The sequence below is a fragment of the Stegostoma tigrinum genome, chromosome 14, assembly GCF_030684315.1.
Source record: "Stegostoma tigrinum isolate sSteTig4 chromosome 14, sSteTig4.hap1, whole genome shotgun sequence".
Classification (NCBI taxonomy): Eukaryota; Metazoa; Chordata; class Chondrichthyes; order Orectolobiformes; family Stegostomatidae; genus Stegostoma; species Stegostoma tigrinum.
Window position 1 is genome coordinate 27,496,275 of NC_081367.1, and position 18,992 is coordinate 27,515,266.

Consider the following 18,992-nt stretch of genomic DNA (forward strand, 5'->3'; position numbering starts at 1 on the left):
ACACAATCCAAGGAAACAACACCTTATATTTTACTTAGGCACTTTACAGCCTTCCACATAAAATTAGATTTCAACAAATTCAGACTACAAGTGTTATCCACGTTGATATTACACCCATACCAAGTTGTTTTCATGGCTATGCTTTTCACCAGAACTGATCCACTTTTGCTATTAACACCACTCTGCATGTATTCCTGGAGACATATCTATGTCTTTTCTCTTGAACCTTTGTGACTCTCGTTTTGTTCTGTGATACTATAGTTTCCCTCCTGATCTATTTGCTCTTCCCCCACTTTTTGCAATGGTTTAAAATCCATTACTTTTCAATTTCTCTTCAGTTCTAAACATGTCATATTGGACCGCTTCTCTCTCCACTGATTTTACCTTGGCCCAGCATCCTCAATATTTTGTTTAATTTTTAAGTAAACATGATGTGCTCTCAACAACCCACTTAATTGCCCATGATATTCCAAAGACGTTTTCCCCAGATTATTTCTTCAATAAGCTTTTCCATCATCAAGATTCAAAGTATTTATACTTGTTATTTTTCCAGTATTCTAGCACTGCTCCTGTAGGTAAGGAGGATTAGAATATTGCAGTCACTGGTTCTGAAATTTCTATCCTAACTGGTCTAAGTATCTTTAGGAGTTATGGGATCAGGTCCTGATAATTTAGCAATTTTAAAGTTCACCAAAATATCTCTAACTATTGTTATCTACTGTGGTGTCTCCTCTTTCACCATGACATTTGTTCCTCATTATAATTAGACAGTTTCCACTGAAAATGCCAGCACATTATTATTCCAATGTTGTTATTTTCTGCCAAGAAAATGCTTCAAAACGTATTAGTGGGATAGAATCACATATTACATTCCCTAAAGAAAAGGTTACAAACAGTACTGAATTTATTCTTTATCTGAAGACATACTAATAGAATTCCAATATGGCTGCGTCGTCCTAGTCAATAATCTAAATATTGTAGAAACAAGAAATGCTGAAAATACATCAGCAGATATGGAAGCTTCTGTCGAGAAGCCAAGTAAACATTTAAGGCCAATAACCTTCTGTCAGAATGCAACCTGTCAAAAGATCCTGAACTTGAAACATTAAACTTCTTTCTGCAGAAATGATGCCAGATCCACAATCTTTCTTCCCCAGATGTCCATAATTTGTACTATTTGGGTGTTCGACAAGTTGATCATGCTTAGTCTTTTACTGCCTTATTAGTGGTACCTGGAATCCTCCTTGTAGGTTTTCCTCAAATATCTGTTCCACAAGTTGCACTTCTGTTTTGTAAACAGACAGGATTTAATATTAAAATCTACTTGTAAAAACTCAAAAATATTTTGCAAAAATAACACAAGATGACTGAAAATGAGGCATTCTACATGAACGCAATAGCTTTCAAATGTAACACATGACCTTTCTACTATATTACAAGTTTTTAAAAAATGGTAGTTATCAAAGGAGGAGCCTTTGGCTTAATGATACCATCCTCATTCAAGTTGGGTGTAATTGGTTCTAATTCCAAACTGTGAAGACTAGAGTAGTTTGTATAAGTACCAAGTTAATAAGCAGATAGGCATGCATCTGAATGGTGATTAGTTCAGCGGTTGATTTCAACCAGAAGGATTAAAATCTAGATAGCAAAGACTGTAAGTGCTGGCTCTGAATATTAGGCAATGAAGTTGGTCACTTTGCTCTAAATGGAAAGGGGCAGACCACCCCAAATAAAAGTTAGGCGGGGCTCTTTAGCTTCAAATATAATTCTTGAATTCACTCTAATAAATAATTTCAAAAAGGCAACGGGGAATCCACCTTCTGAAAGGAAACATTTTCTCAACTGAGTCATGAGAAGAAGTGTAATAATGCTAATTCATACATAAAATCTGAACACTGCTGAACTTGCGCTGTAATAGATTCTCAATCTATTTCTGGGGCCCCAGCTTCACTCATTATAAACAATGTGTGGAACCTCCTTGGATGTGTTTAAGTATAAAAATAAGTGTATTTAAAAGGTACGTATTTTACTTGATGCATTCAGAAGACTGACCGTACAATCTGCAAAGCAGTACTTATTCAGTACGGCAGTGAGTGGTTTGAAACTGTAGGTGAAATTGAAAAGTTTGCGCTCTGTCAACAAGGGATTCTAAAAAGCTTTCCTTAATGACTGTGGGGGCAAGTGTTACAGAATTAAAAGATGTTCCTATTTACCAGTGCTCACTTTTGGTGTTTTTCATTACATCACTGTTTTGGGCTAACATCTTATAGAAATAGGCAAGTGAAGAAACAGTCTTGAGATAACGCATTAGTTCTGCAACATTCAACTAGTATAGGCACATCGAAGAATACCAAGGTATGTATGTGTATGTATATATCATTGTAATTAAAGAGAATGAATTGTAGATGCAATTTTTCACAATTTTTAAGCGACAAGTTATTCAAACTTGGTGTTAATCCACAGCATTACGGGCATGGACTAAAAAAGTAGCGATTGTAAACAGGAAGCTCTCCTTTGGTAACAATTGTTATCACTGATTATTTACACATCACTGGATACTACTCCTTATTGAATAAATTGAAGAAATCAGTTATTTTTCAATGTTGGTGACAACCTCAAAGTATGCTTGACGTGACTGCTTTGGTGCAACACTTTGTAGATGATCATATCTCACCATGTTTGAAACAGATTAACACTCATCCACCTTCAACCTGGTCTCATCTATAATTATTGCACTGCTTGGCTTGGTATTGATGTCCAAAGTGTCAAAACTAACAAATAGAAGTGCCACATCTAACCGAAACTGAGTTAGATTATTGGACCGAAGGATGGTGCAGAGATGACACATGAAACAAGTTTCTACTGGTTATTTTCACAGGATCCAGAGATAAATTCTCACAGCTCCCTCCCTCCAATTGAGAACCCCTGATGTAACACATTAATACTACAATGGAACATCAGGCCACACAGAATAATTTCAAAGTTTATTTTTCTCTAAAACAGATTAGCCTGCACTCTAATGGACAACAGTGTAAGCAAGCTAGTTTTAAGTCTGTTTTAATTTTTGTCTAGCTTTTAAAGCATGTGTATGACGACAAGGAATGCTTCAAGGGAAAACCAACTAATTTACAAAAGAAATCACAACTACATATTTAATCCAGTCTACAATATTCCAAAATTTTCAAACACAAAGTAGGAATCAGGTAATCATTTTCACATTTCCCCTTAGTGACTATTACCTTCGGTTTTAAATACAGTAACACTTGTTCATGCAACACTTGTGCTCTAAGGGAGAAGGCACAGTATTTCCTACAATGAGCCACCTTACCAAGAGGGTAAGTTTTTTTTTCCTTCTTGAACCAAAACTCAACAATCAGCCAAATTTATAGTACTAAACCTCCAAAGAACCAATAATCTTCCAGGCGCTCTCTCTTTTTTTAAAAAACAACTTGCATGGTCTGCATGCAAGCCTCTTGAAGCACATCAAACTCTTTTTAAAGTGGCTCAGATGGTTCATGGCTACTTGTATCTAATTTTAAAAAAGTCTTTCCTAAAAGTATGAAACATGTCAAGGGTGTTTTCACATTTGATTATTTCATCCATACATACTTTTATCAATCCCCCTTTAGCAGAAAGTATACACCAAAATTAGTCACAACTGAAATATTTTAATCAGGAAAAATAACACGAAAATAGGAAACAAATGTTTATAAACAGCATTTACCCCATGAGGTACGGTGCTATATTCTACACAGGAACTAACTAAAAATGTAGCTAAAATAAATCAGAAGCAGCCATCAATTGATAGATGTATGTGATTTGATTATCTTAGCCAACCTTATTTACTCAAGTTTATGACAATAAAGTTAATGAGCTCCACAACACTGTTGGTGTTTGAGATTCCCTGGATTTAAATTATGGCAACTTTTCAATGTTTCTAAGCAGCAGAGCATATACAGGTTTTCTTTTTACCCCTCTGCAAAATTTTTGCATGTGAGCAGCTTACTGCCAATACATATTTCTTAATTTCTTTACTGTATTCGTGATTTATACGGAAAGCAACTCACAGCACTTATTGATTTAACTGGTGCAATTGTTAAATGAGGAACAATTCATAACTACAAATAAAGTACATAAGTAGTATAAACATTAAAAATTATAATGGCCAAGGTGGAAGTAAAACAAGCAAACGGCATAAGCTGCAAGATTCAACCTAAATTGCCACAGATAAATTATACAATGCACTGCTGCTAAATCGGTTAAATTCTCCAGTGTATGTTAAATATTAATAAAAACAAACTCATTTTGGTGTTTTTCTGGATTTATTCAATAGCCACTTGAAGGCAATCAAGTTTGCATGCGTTCACATACAACATCACGCCCATACACTACTCTCTTCCACACACAACTCCATGGCTAGGAGTTTATTTTCATGAGTGAATACAGAGCCCAAGATTTCAAGTAATGAACCTGGCTCCAACAGCACTGAGTCCAGACATTCATACAGTGGGTCCATTCACACAGTGCTTCATAGCAAGGCCTTGACTCGGTCTTCTGGCTTGTCGATGTCCCTTTCTTGGTTTATGAAGCTTGTAGTTATCTTAACTGCTTCATTCTTCTAATTATTCTAGATAACTGAATTTTATCTTGGTTTAGTTACTTCGTGGACATTGACCTTTCTTTGACTTTTAGCCCCTTTCTTTAAAACAACCGAAATTGCATTCACTGTGAAATTTTAACATTTTACCATTCTCACGCGCACTCGCACCCACTCGCCAGCTTGACTTCATTTGGGCTTTTCTCGGACACCAAACGCAATCTGCAAAACAGCTCTCCGATTTAATGCAGCAGTGGATCCCACATGAGCCAAGCATGATCGATCAAACCTTCCTTTAGTGCTGCATTATTTCACTTGCTCCAGGAATTATGCCTTTCTAGAATTGGAAGCCTTCTGCTGGAACATTGGTGGATGAGTTGAACCCAAATGTCCCACCCTGAATTGCTTCTGGAACCAAGGCAGGATCTTCGTCAATCTTAAAAGAAAAAGGGAAATATCAACTAAGTCAAAATCTAGCAGTAACAACTTATCACTATATTAACTGTTGAAGTAATGTAAAACAAGATGAGGCAACCATGAAAGTGCAAAAGTTTGAAAACTACAAACAATAATAAACATGCTGCATCCAAGTATTCATTGGCAAAGTTAGCTGGAACATGATCTAACTAAAATTGAGGCAAAATTAATGAGAAAGAGAGGAAACAATAAGGAGGGACAGTGGTCTTTGATGCAGTGAAAGAGTTTCCATCATCTATTTCCAGACAATATTTCGCCAAGAGTGGTGAGACATTTGCAACATTTGAGGAAAAACTGATATTATGAAAACAACACTAGATAATGGAGAAGTCCTGGTAGATGATAAGCAATCTAATACGGCAGACATTTTCAAAGTGACAAGACAGAAACAATAAGCACAGACAAACTGATTATTAGTCTTATTTCTGGTCCAAGTAAAATAATAAGTGATTAGTTTGAGTTCAGTTTATTTTCGAATGAAAGTGAACAAAATAAGGCTCATGTGCCAGCTGTTTGAAAGTTATTCAATTAATTTCACTTCCCTGCCCCTACTCCACAAACCTATTGTTTTGTTTCCTTAAAGTATATCAAATTGCCTTGGAAAGTTACTACTGAATCTGCTTTCTCCATCATTTTTAACAATACATTCTCAATACAATCATAACCATTCAGAAGATTAAAAATACCTACCATTTTACCTTCAATCTTTTGCCCATCAGTGCTAGGCCTGCTGAGATTCTCCAGCAATTTCTATTTGCATTACAGTCAAAGTATCCACTAGTTACTGGCTCATCTTCAGACTAAATTTCTCCTTATTTATTCTATCAAAACCCAAGCAAACAAATATCAAATCTCCTACTCTTCTCTGGCCTGAGAACAATTCCAGCTTCTCCAAATAACTAAAGTCCCACAATCTGAGTAGTATTTAGTAAATCCATTGTGCACTTTTTTTTCTAAAATATGGTGTTCTAAGTTACAAAATACTCCAGTGAATGCCCAACCAGCATATCTACAAAACTTCAGCATGACTGTTGTACTGTCTTTATTAATAATGCCAAAGATCCCATATGATTTTGCAACAGGTTTCACAACCCTTCTTGTCAAAGATTTATGTATTTGAATGTGTCTCCAATATGTTATTGTACCCCATTTAATATTGTACCATTTGATTTATACTGCTGAACCTCCTCTTTCTGAGGAAGTGTATCATTTCACCATCTCCCCACATAAAATGAATTTGACATGCATCTATAACTTCATTATATGAAACAGTCAGCTGCTCAAAGGCAATCTTGAGGTCTGCATGGCTGAAATCCAAAACTATTTTCGAGTGCTATTTCGGATGTGGAATGTGGACGGTTCTTCAGCATAGAGAGGGGCATATTTGTAAATGCAAAAATCTAATTCGATACAAGTGTGGAATAAGGGATTTGACTCATTTTTGGATTGCTATTGCCTGTCAACAAGGACAAAAGCAGAGCATTGTGTGGTTAGTATTGTGGGTATAATGAGGTCCCATTGTTGAAATTTGCAGATGTCTAAATAATACATTTGTATTTTTAAAGTTGCTTGTGCAGGTCTATCAGCATGCATCTGTCGGTCTCTCACAAAACTTCAGTAAGGAGTTTGCATTTTCTACGTGAAATTAAACACAGGTGACAATCAGGCAACATTTTTTAAACAAATATAAATTTAACATAGAATCTTGGTTTTGTCAATAAAGCTTTTCAACTTATTTGTGTTAACATTTCAAAAGTTTGTTGTTGCCGTCTGTTAAGGCAGGCCTTTCCATTCTAAAATGTTTACATGCAGTCTTTAATGATACATTTACAATGGTAAAGCTCAACACCATAAAATGCTGACAAAAACAAGATCCAAAATCTTCATCAAAATCAAGCAAAATTTGTGGACAAGCTACAACATATATTCTGTATTTTAAAATTTTAAATTCTTTCATTGGTGGTGGGTACTGCTGGCCAGGCCAGCGTCTATTGCCTTTACTTAAGTGCACTTGAAAAGGTAGTTTAATATGTGTGCCCCTTAAACTTACATCATCTGTTGAGAAATACTGGTCAATGATCTCATATGCCAATTTATAGATGTCCTCGTTTTCATGGTGTTGCAACTGTTCAATCTTTTCCAATCCTGAAGAGAATTTGGAGAGTATTAGCTGCACACTTTTTCTTAAAAATTTAGGAACAAAAAAGCAAGACTGTCTTTGTGGATTAAGCACAGACCGCATGATGACAACAGTTGCAAGCCACAATTTACCGACAGTTCTTTCATGGAAGTTTCCTATGATACTTTGGCTAAAAAGCACGCACACTAGTAAGCTAAAGATGTCTGTGCTGGCTCAGCCAAATTCATCAGATGGTCGACTGAGGTATACCCAAAGAACTCCTATGCAATGAACTGGCCATTGAGTCACCAGGACACCCAAGAGTGATATTACAAAAGATGGCAGGCATTGACAAGACAACTAACAGACAGCGTCAACGTCTGGAGATCTCTCGAAGTTGACTACTGGGCAGACATTGCAAGAGGCAAAAAGAAATGAAAGGCTCAGAAAACCAAGCATCCAGCCAAAGGTGACAAGTCCTGTATCTTCTCAAGCCGAGGTCTTACTCTGCAGCATTGAGGGGCCAGAGTCTGGCATGGCAGCCAGAATCACCAGATAATGTGTGACAAGAGTTAACCACCAGGGCACACACTGTAGGTTCAACATTCACTGCAGAAACAAAGAACACATTCTCAATTAACATTCCCAAACTTCACTTTACACCAATGGGGATGGCCATCCTCTCATCTGGATTTTAAAATTTCACAGTACTTTGTGAAGAGAACAGCCTGATAGAGAAGTGAACATTTACCCCTCAAACAACACTGACAAAATATCTGTTATTCATGAAAGTTTGCGTGGCAACTGACTATTGTTTCCCTATATTCTAAGCTGCACCTTTAAAAAATATTAATTTGGCTGAAATGCACTTTGAAATACCAAGGCTTCAAAAGACACCATACAAAAACATTTTTTAGTTATCACATCTCTTTAGTCCATGATTCATGACTCCATACAATACGGGCTTGATTAATTTCTTTTTAAACTGTCAATCAGTATTATTATTCGCTCCGTAATTTTATCTCTCTCAGGCCTGAAACAAATAAAACACACCAGATTCTCAGCACTTAAGATGCTGAATCAAAATAAAATTAACAACTCTAATGTATACCAAGGTCCAACTGTTAAGTTTCATCAGTTGTCCAGGGTAATGATATTTAAATGGAAACTCTCCTTTCAAAATTTGGTCCTGGCTTTAAATTCTTCTCTGCCTATTTTATCCTATATTAGCTAGAACTTCCTTCAAGAATCAGACCAAAAGTTATCCATTTATATATCACAAGGCTAGGGCTGCAGGGCAATGCTACTTGACAGCAATACATGGTGCTGTTGCATAATTCATTAAATTCAGCAAAACTGTTTAGTTTGAGGCGCTAAATGCGTGCAAAAGTCTCAGTTGTAAGAGGCTGTGGAGGGATCCAACGAATTATTGACATGCATGACTAATGGAAATACTGAATCACTGAAACACCACCACTGCGAGAATACAAAGCTCATTGCAACTAATTATCCTATAGCACAATGCTCAAATAGCTACTCATTCATCTCACATCTAAAATAAGGAAGGGGAGAGAGACAAGAGGATAAAACTTCTCTAAAATATTACTAATTTTGGGATTAAGTCAGTTAACCTCTCTGGCCAATTAGATGGACAGGGCCAACTCAAATGCACCTACTCAAAATTCTCAGTTTCTTTTCATACACTATCCCAAAGACTTGGGTGACAAAAATAAACTCTACACGGGGGGGAAGAGTCCGAATAAAATATCAAACCATAACAAACAATGTTTAGTCAAGAGTTAAAATCTTTACAAGTACTGCAATATAAAAGGATTAAGATTATTTCATTCTTACCACCACATTCTTCAATCAGACTAGCTATTGTTTCTGCTTCATCATCTGCCATCTTGAGGATATTACTTAATCCGTCCAATACCACTTGCACTACCTGCGAGTCTTTCACAGTAAGCAGATTACAGAATGGAGGGACTACTTTTTGTTGGATCAGGTACGCAACCTAAAGCAATTTTGTAACTGTCAGTTCCACATCGTTTGTCTCTTACAAAACAGTAATGACAAAACACTTATACAAAACAATTTACACATACTGAGTCTTAATTTACAAACTAAAACTTTATTCCACCAAGAGTTTAAATTAGATTGATATGGCTTGAAAATGTCAGCTGTTTTAACTAAAAAAATAAATTAACACCTACCTGCTCTTTCCTGCCACTAATGGTTAGATTACTTATTGCCCAAGCAGCTTCTTTCTGAGTACCAAAATCACCCTGGAGAGGAAGAAAAATTAAGCCAGAATTGACTCAACACAAAGTAAAATTGATTTACTAATAAAAATGTTGAGAGACTATTTAACAATGTTTGGATCCAAGCATACTCTTTTCCAAACTACAAAAAGTCAAGTTACTATAGTTGCCTTAACATTGCTCATGACCTTTTTTGCATATCTGTTGCAGTTTTTCCACTTTGAAAAAGATTTAGAATACGAAGAGATTGTCATTATCCCTACGTTGGATTTACATACTTACTTAAAAATCAATTTAAAAACTTTATAAAACATGTTGCTTTATATGATAATATAAAAACAAAAAAGACCAAGTTTAATTGCCCACCTTATCTAAGAGGTGTATAATCATAGGAACAAGGTTTGCATCAATCACTGCTTGCACCTGCTGTTGGTTTCCAGCTGTGATATTGGATAGGAACCACACAGCCTCCTATATAATTAACAAACAGAAAGCAAAAAGTATAAGTGCATTAACTGTATTTACAAGTAACACTTGCCTGTGGAGTTCTCATTTTGAGGGTTTTTGGCCTTTAGAATAAGAACTTCAATTATTGATATTAGCAGATTCACTTTAGAAAGTATCTTTGTACAGGGTACGAGTGAACTGTGGAATCAACTTTTCAAAACAAAGCAGGTTATAAAAGTTCTACTTATATCTATCTTTGAATGCTAATCTCTTGTTGGATCAGCTGACAGGGTCACTGAAGTGCCACCCTGTTGGAGAATTCTGGCATATCCAAGCTGGCAAAATGGACTGTATGAGGTTCTAATCATCAGCAAAATCACACTTAGGCCCCTTACATGAAATGAGATTGCCCTCAGATGCACTTCAATATCAGCACTGATGTTAACAAATTAAATCAGATCCATATTGCCAGCTTCCCCACACACACACACACACACACACACACACACACACACTTACATTAATTACCTTGATAAATATCACTTACCATTGATAAATAACCACATTAAAACATACTCCATCTCTTCCAGACACGTAGCCAATAATCTCCATTTCATCATTTCCAACAAAATAATCTGAATGTTAACACCCTTAATCATTAGGAATAAAGCAACTGTAGATGTGCAAAATAGGAAAAATGGATTTGCCAGGCAGAGAAGAATTCTGATGTTTCTTACCTTATTGATCTTCTCTTTAGGATGTGTCAGTAATCCTGGGAAATGAGAAAGAGCTTCGCAGTTCAGGACTACTTGTGTTTGCTCATCAGTACCAGTTACAATATTTCCCACTGCTCGCAAAGCTGCAGTCTGGGCAAACATCAGTATTTTGTTAAATCACAAATGCACATGGAAATTAATTTTATCCAACTTTTTAAACTGTCTAAAGTGCACAAATTTGAACATTTACAAATGCCTCTTATTACAGGGCAATCTAAACCAAACGTACGTGTTCACAAAAACAGCACACATTCATTGAAGCTAATGATATTCCCTTGAATTAATGTCCATCATATTGTAATATTTGATCAATAGAATCATTATTAAAACTATAAGTACATAGTTTGCTTCATTGCACCACTGTCAATTGTGACTCAGATTTACAATAATGAATCTTGACAGTCACACTGATGCTGTTTATCTCGCAAGGCTTAACTCAGGATGATTTTTCTGACAACAGTGAACAGAAAGATCCAGTGGCTGGTGCATCGTTTATAGATAATTTTCTTATGAACTTGCTCAGAGACATTACAACACAACTCTGGAGAAAGTGAAACCTTATGCTCTGCACTGTACCTGAATTTAAGATAAAATGAAGGTCTGATTTGGAATTCTGCTTATGGAGCATGGGGGGGTGGGGGGTGGCAGCGCAGAGGACAACAGAGATGGGGTGGTGGTGAGGAGGGAAACAGCAAAGGGGAGAGGTCGGAGGAAGGGGGAGGCCAGATAGCAACTAAATCTTCTGCAAACTCCAGGTCATGAGACCACAAGACTCAACTCTGGGATTCTGTACAATGACCAGACACATCCTCTCCAAAACACAACAGAAGCAATGATCCAAAATTAAAATAGACCAATTATTCTACATGTTTGTGTATACCGTGCTCATCTTTAAACTTCTGATAAATAACATTACAAACATAAGATTTCATTTAAAAACAAATGCTGAGAGAGAAAAAAAAAATCACAGCTCAGATAATTATATCCTTACCTGAACTTTAACTTCCTGATGGCTAAGTAGGGGCACCAAATGAGGAACTATCCCTGAATCTATAACCATCTGAATCTGCTCATTTCCAGCATCTGTTAGGTAGGACAGGGCCCAAACAGTGTCTACTAAAATCTGAAGTTCACAACAACAAACATTTAGCATAAACACTATGATATGAAAACCACTATCAAGAAACCTTTAGTTTTAAATTTAATTCAGCGGGAAGTGGAAAATCAGCGGTGTGACGGGAGGCGAGTAAATTATTTCTCAAGCACAAGAAATGTTTCATTCACTGCACACTCGGTGAATGTATCACCAATTTACAAAATAAAGAAACACTAAAAACCCATCCATCTGTCACATACTAAACTTATGTCTGTTTACAAAGCATTCTGCTTACATCAGTCACGTTCTCAGTTATGGTTTAGACACATTTCAGTTTCAATTTCATCCTCAAACTATAAATGTGTATCAGTTTATGGAGAAATTGTACTTGCATCAGATTTTAAAAATGTAAATACTGAAATCAACAAATTACCTTTTTCTAAAAAAAGGAGTTCGAAAAGATTAATACTTGTCAAGACCGATAAGAGTGAAGACAGTGTCAGGGAGTAAAGCCAAGCACATAAGGTGGGAAGGGTGTGGGAAAAACAGGGTAAAAAAGGCATTTTTTCTTCCCTTACTCAGATTTCCTTTTAAAAAGTATTTCTTGTTCTTGACTATGTATGGAGAAAGCAGCCCCAAAGGAAAGAGATCTTAATCATAACAATGATAACAAGGTGTAGAGGCTGGATGAACACAGCCGGTCAGGCAGCAGAGAAACAGGAAAGCTGACGTTTCAGGTCTGGACCCTTCTTCAGACCCATTTCTGAAGAAGGGTCCAGATCCGAAACGTCAGCTCTCCTGCTCGGCCTGCTGCATTCATCCAGCTCTACACCTTGTTATCTCAGATTCTCCAGCATCGGCAGTTCCCCCTAGCTCTTAATAATAAGTCGTGGGCAGAAGGATGGCAGACTTGGCGATAAATGAAACCAAGGCTGAGGGTGCTGCAATTTTTCGCAGAAACAATTTTAAAAAGAGGACAATTCAAGTGTTCTGCGTCTAGAGGAAAGAGATTTATTAAAAATTCCTACATGGGTCGAGGGCATCTACTACCCATTTATTGTCCGTCCCTAATTGAACGGACATGTAAGCCAGATCAGGCAAAAGATGGCAGTTTCCTTCCCTGAAGGAAACCAGATGTGTTTTTCTAACAATTGACAATAGATTCATGGTCATCATTAGACTATTAATTCCAGATTTTTATGGAATTCAAATTCCACCATCTGCAGGTTTTGAAACCAGGCCACCAGGGAATTACCTGGACCCTCTGGATTAATAATCCAGCAACAATATGCTCGGCCACTAACTCCACTGATGGAAACAAAACGATAGGAAGGAAAATGGATACCGAACCAAACAAATGCCGGTTGTGATGGTAATAATAGACAGGGAAAAGCAAGCATGAGCAATTGGCATGACAATCAAGCAACTGCATAGCAAGTTTTCAAAATTTTCTATTGCAACTACACTATCTTCTGTTCTTTAGAAAACCAACATCATCTCCCATCCAAAAAGATAAAGAAATGGAACAGTGATGAAGAGGAGACACAGGCTGTAGGAGAAATGTGAACACACTGGCTACTGGGGGAAGCATGAGACAATATATTGAGTTATAAAAGCATGCAATTATATATTGCCTTTGATGTACAAAAATATCCAAAATATTCTTCATTAAGGCTACTGATATTCAAATCTAAAGCAAAGGTGAAGATAAATAAAACTGATCAGAGAATTAATTAGAGGTGGATTTTAGCAGCCAGGGTGGCAGTGGTACTAAATACGAGATGGAACTGAAGCATTTAAGTGCCGAAATTCCAAAGATTCAGATATACATAGCTAAATGCAATGCTGACAACAGTAGGGCAATGGAACATAATCTTGTACAAGAGCCAGTTGGAGCAGCAAAACATTTCCGGGGCAGGGCAGTAAGACAGGCAAGGAAAAGGTTATACAAGGCATAGAATATGTAATATCATAAGAGATAGTTTAGTTGAATATTAATAATCTAAAAGCACACTCCAACATTTTTGGGGCACAAGACAAAAATGACACTTCTGATTTGCACTGGAAAATTTGAGTCAGTAATGAAAATACTTCTATTAATGTTCATAAAAATTACATGGTGGACCATTTAGCTCAAAGACAAAGCTTAAATGCTCAAAAGAGCAACAGTTCTAATTTCATTCATTCACCCTGGCCCTAAAAACCTGAATCACTTCACATCACCCACCTCACTTATTTAATGTATCATGGTCTGTACAGCAATTAAATTTTATAGACAATCCTCAAAAACCTCAAATTGTTTCTGGCTTTCTCAGTGAAATACCTTATAATTAATTTCAGAGCTATAGCTTGCCATTCTAGTTGGTTGAATTCATTGCGTAATTCCTTCAATATTTCAAACATTTTAGTAAAATTATTCCTTAGTCCTCTCTCTTCCAATGGGGTAAAAAAAGTAATTTTTCAGTCCTTTATCATATCAGGCTACAGCTAAATTAATACACATTGTCTTCTATTGGTTCAGCACCCACCTTAAAGGGTAGACATCACAACGTGCAACATAGCATTTAATGTCTGGTCTTGTTAGCATTTTGTATAAGTCACACCATCAGGTTTTTAAGTTCTACACCATATTCAACAGTCTTTTAACTTTAAGGAGTTGAAGTGTTTAGACGAGTGCCTAAGATAATGCTTTCAATGTTGTAGCTATCAGACCACAGAATTACAAACAAACAAATTGCTGGAGAAACTCAACAGGACCATATGTGAAAAGAAAGTGAGTAAAATGTTTCAGGTCCAGTGAACCCTCTTCAGAAGGGCTTGAAGAGTCACTGTACTCAAAACATTAAATCTGCTGAGTTTCCCCAACAATTTTTGTTTTTGCTTTAATTTCCAGTGTCTGCAGTTCTTTCTTTAGTTTCTTAAAAAGTCTTCTACATCATTAATCCTTTTCTCAAACATTTGTTTTATCTTTTCTGCCAAGCAGAACACCCATTCACCCAAATTGTCACTTTTCTGCCCAACAAAGCAGCTCATCAATATTCACTTACAGCTTCTTTTGGTCCTAACAGTTATTAATTAGTCAACAAATTATGGCACCAATTCCCTTGCCCTATATCAAAAGCATTGATGTACACTGATTAGGAAAGATTCCAAATCAGAGTCCAAAAAGACACCAGTCCTGATTATCAAGCATTTTCTCCTTTCTAATGCGTTTTGAATGCCACTTGCTGCTACTCCCTTAATTTTAAGCCCATGAATTTTCTCCAATAATTTAAAGTGTGGTACTTTGGAAAGATTTCCTGAAGTCTGCATGAACAACATTCACTGAATTTCATCCCATCTCCAAGTTTGTTAACAAACTTGGAGGTCTTTCAAGTCGTTAAGCATCATTTTACTATCCAAAATCCACCATATTACTTGCAATCACTTCCTTTTCATCCATACTGTTTCTTAAACTTCTTTACCTGAAAAAGATTAAACCCAGTTTTGGCTACTACTAATGGTGAACCTGGATTAGCTTTCTCTGAATTCCATTTTCTTTACAATCTTTACTTGTACCTAATTCACCGTAAGAAATGCTACAGCATAGCATGCAGGTTGAACATAAATTGGTAAAGAATAGATGATCTGCTTAGTCAAAAAGATTTCTTCTAAATATTTGGTATGTACAACATACAAACAGACAAATTGCAGATAATGGTTCAAGATGCAAGAACTTCTTAAAATTGAAGCTAAAGCTACATGACCTATCGAATGAGTTACCCAATGGTAATAAGTGCACTATTCAAGCATTGCACAAATTTCTGAAATTTTGACTTGCAGAACAATTTTATCATGCATTTACTGATGGGAAAACTGTTTCAAAGGAAAATAAACTGATACCAATTAATTCAATATCAAGAGAGGTGACTGAAAGTATACAAAAGAATATTGCTATCAGGGGCTGTAAAGACAAGAGATAAGTCAGATGGTGGAAGGATTTAAGAAGAAAATACCAATGCGATGTCAGGACAACTGTAGTTGGTCAAAAAAAATGGACGTGGATTGGGATACAAAGGAAGTTCGATCAGAAGAGTGGGAGCTAGCTGCTTCAGCAGGGAATTAAAAGAAATCTAAAGGGAATGCACTTTCAGTCTTCTAAAATATAGCAAACTACTCCCATTTTTAAAAAGAAAGACTCTAAACACTTCGAGGCAGCAAGAACTGCAGATGCTGGAGTCAGAGATAACACAGTGTGGAGGTGGAGGAACACATTTCTGAAGAAGGGTCCCGACCTGAAACGTCAGCTTTCCTGCTCCTCTGATGCTCCCTTGGCCTGCTGTGTTCCTCCAGCTCCACACTGTTATCTTTGACGCTGCACACTTGCTGACTTCATAATACTTACATTAACATCTGTGTGGTGGATGAGCACGCATAAGGCTGGAAGAATCTAGGAAAGATTTTTGTTTAGAGTATGGTTAGTGTCAATAAGCTGAAACAGTTCAGCTTTAAGTTATTATTAGAACTGCAAAACAAACTGACAAACCTCAAATTACTTACCTCCTGAATTGTTTCCATTGGTGGGGGAGGGTCTTTATGGCGGCAAAGATTAACCATCACCCACGTGACATTTCGAAGAAAGGTAATAGGTATAGATGGACTAATGAAAGCAAGCAGGGGCTTCACAACTCCCAGACTAATTACATAATCTCGGCACTGAGGGCCATCCCCTATTTTTAAGCAGATGAGAAAAAAAATTTCATTACACAAAGCACAATATACAGAATGTCAATTCACATGCAAGTGGCAACCAATTCCATTGAAAGCCTAAAAGACAGACTCCACATTTCACACCTGCAGAACATCTCAAAGATGCAGTTACTTTTGTTGAGAAACAAGAGTCAGCTGCACATAGCAAACTCTAACAGTGATGAAATAATCATTTTCTTTGAAGGATGAAAGTTGGCAAAGTCAAGTGGAGAACTGCCTGCTTTTCCTCAAAACATGGCAGTGATCCATCACACCTTAACTGGTTCTTAGTTTAACATTTCAGCTGAAAACGGCATATCTAATCGTGCTGCACTAAGCACTGCACCACAATATCAGCTCAGATAATATGCAAGATTATGTACATGAATACTACCTGACGAGGACAACCAAATGACAATGTGGCATGTGAGTCATATTTAGGCTAATTTCCCACTGCAAAACAAAGTAGAATCTACAACAACAACTTGTCAACTGGCATAAAATATTAGCTAATAATGTACAGCAAACTTGGTTTTAACTGGCACTCTTGATAAGCTGGTAAAAATTATATAATGTCAAATACTGGAAGTTTAGTGTTTATTGCTATCTTTGTGATGTCCAAATAGTCAGTTGAGAGCATTGAGAAGGCTCTCTGCTAGTTTTAATTAAGGTAAAGTTGCATTATTATTTCAATGATTTATGCTGTATACAAAGTATAAGCGACTGTATCTCCCCACATGACATTTGTGTGTTCTTGTATTAATTTGCAGACCTCATGATCAACTGGAATACTTGATCAACCAGCACACTCCTGGTTGTGTAGTGTTGGTTAATAAAGAGCTTACTGTCATTTCATTTATATGTCTCAAAGTAAAGTGCTTTGGAGAAATATTTCATTTAATAGATATGCAGTAGTTATACCAGGTATTTGGTTTCACCTATTTCTTTTATCCAATAAAACATTTACATCCAATATCTGCCAAACTGTAAAGTTGATAACAGAAAATTAAAAACAATAATCAAAAAACAAAGCAAGCAGTTTCCTGCTTTGCAAGCATTTCTGAAAAAGTAGGCCCTTAGTTTCAGTAGGCCTGTATCATCTTCAGAATTCTTCTGTACCAAGTTAAAACAAACTGCAATCATTCTTTTGGTCAGACCCACAATTTACACCAAGGGTGATCTGGACTCATGCTGCACACTAATATCTTTGCCATCAAATTGTTATGAAAATAGGAGAGAAAATCCAACACTAAAATTCCACACAAAACCCGAAAGAACTGTGGATGCTGTAAATCAGGAACAAAAACAGAAGTTGCTGGAAAAGGTCAGTAGGTCTGGCAGCAGCTGTGAAGAAGAAAAAAAATGAGAGTTAATGTTTTGGGTCCGGAGACCCTTCCTCAGAAAGGAGGGTCACCAGACCCAAAAAGTTAACCGACTTTTTCTTCACAGCTGCTGCCAGACTTGCTGAGCTTTTCCAACAATTTCTGTTTTTGTTACTAAAATTCCATTTGTTGTTAAGAATACTTTAGATATATTAGGTGAATAAACATCTTAAAAGTTGGGATGCCTATAAAATAGTCACCAGAAAACAATATCAGGACACCCCACAGAAATTATTGCCAAATCAAGCCAGAGTGATTAGATGATGCAGATGGTTTCATGATAGAAGTAGCCAGCCAAGCAGTCTGAACAGAGTTTCCTAATGCAAATGGAAGGTTCTAACGAGACAAACAATGATGCTGTAGAAGATAAACAGAAAACTAAAATCACAGCAACAGAAGATTTGGAATGTTTTTAGGACTGGAAGAGTTCGTTAAGTTAAGAATGAATGGCCTTGCGCACAAGGATGAAAAACAAAGTTAATGATGGGGCATGGTAATCCAATTTAGGGGTGGGGAAAAAATAATAGATAAATTACAAGGACAGAAGACACAAATGGAAGTTTTGGACAAAGGATAGTTCATGGGGGCAGAAAATGGATAGGAGGTCCATGGAGGTGGGTAGATGGACAGTCCAGTATAGAACTGACAAAAGCTGTTATAAGGATTTCATGTATCAATTGCTGACAAAGGGCAGAAGTTTTACAAGCAAAGTTTTAAATGGATAAGACAAAGTGGTTTAAAGTTTGGCACTGAATACCCTTGGAATATAAACAATTTTGCTTAGTTTGAGAGAACAGACAGAAGGGACAAATTGTTAATAAGAGCACGGTGCTTGTGACAAGGATCAAAAATTGATGGCTTTAGACTGTCCAATAATGAGATGCAAATGAGTCAGATTTAAATTGACAATAGGTAGACAGTTCAGCAGCCAAGGAGAAAGGTAAAACTGATATTACCAATACATGAGAATGCTAACATAAGTTAAAATTTCAATCTCAAACATTTCAATTTTTCAACTGCATCCCTACATCACATCTAACCCAGAGATCAGGGATTACATTAATCTAACACCAGTTGTAAAAGGTGGTATTGCAATCCCTTCACCT

The 18,992-nt window shown here is 36.6% G+C and overlaps 1 protein-coding gene and 1 non-coding gene across 2 annotated transcripts in view; both read right to left on the bottom strand.

Moving 5' to 3' along the window:
- Positions 1-2,965: 2,965 nt before the first annotated feature.
- The window catches only part of kpna4 (karyopherin alpha 4 (importin alpha 3)), a 33,963-nt gene continuing 17,936 nt past the window's right edge, over positions 2,966-18,992 (bottom strand). Inside the window, exons 9-17 of the mRNA XM_048542118.2 lie at positions 16,316-16,485; positions 16,161-16,205; positions 11,672-11,803; positions 10,642-10,770; positions 9,824-9,928; positions 9,410-9,481; positions 9,048-9,210; positions 7,125-7,219; positions 2,966-5,033 (exon numbers count right to left, since the gene is read on the bottom strand). Coding sequence (XP_048398075.1) covers positions 4,935-5,033; positions 7,125-7,219; positions 9,048-9,210; positions 9,410-9,481; positions 9,824-9,928; positions 10,642-10,770; positions 11,672-11,803; positions 16,161-16,205; positions 16,316-16,485 — 1,010 coding nt within the window. The 3' untranslated portion in view covers positions 2,966-4,934. The remainder of the gene's footprint in view (positions 5,034-7,124; positions 7,220-9,047; positions 9,211-9,409; positions 9,482-9,823; positions 9,929-10,641; positions 10,771-11,671; positions 11,804-16,160; positions 16,206-16,315; positions 16,486-18,992) is intronic.
- LOC125458063 (small Cajal body-specific RNA 7) lies at positions 10,179-10,529 on the bottom strand. The gene has a single exon (XR_007248742.2). It is a non-coding gene; the product is annotated as a small Cajal body-specific RNA 7 (non-coding RNA).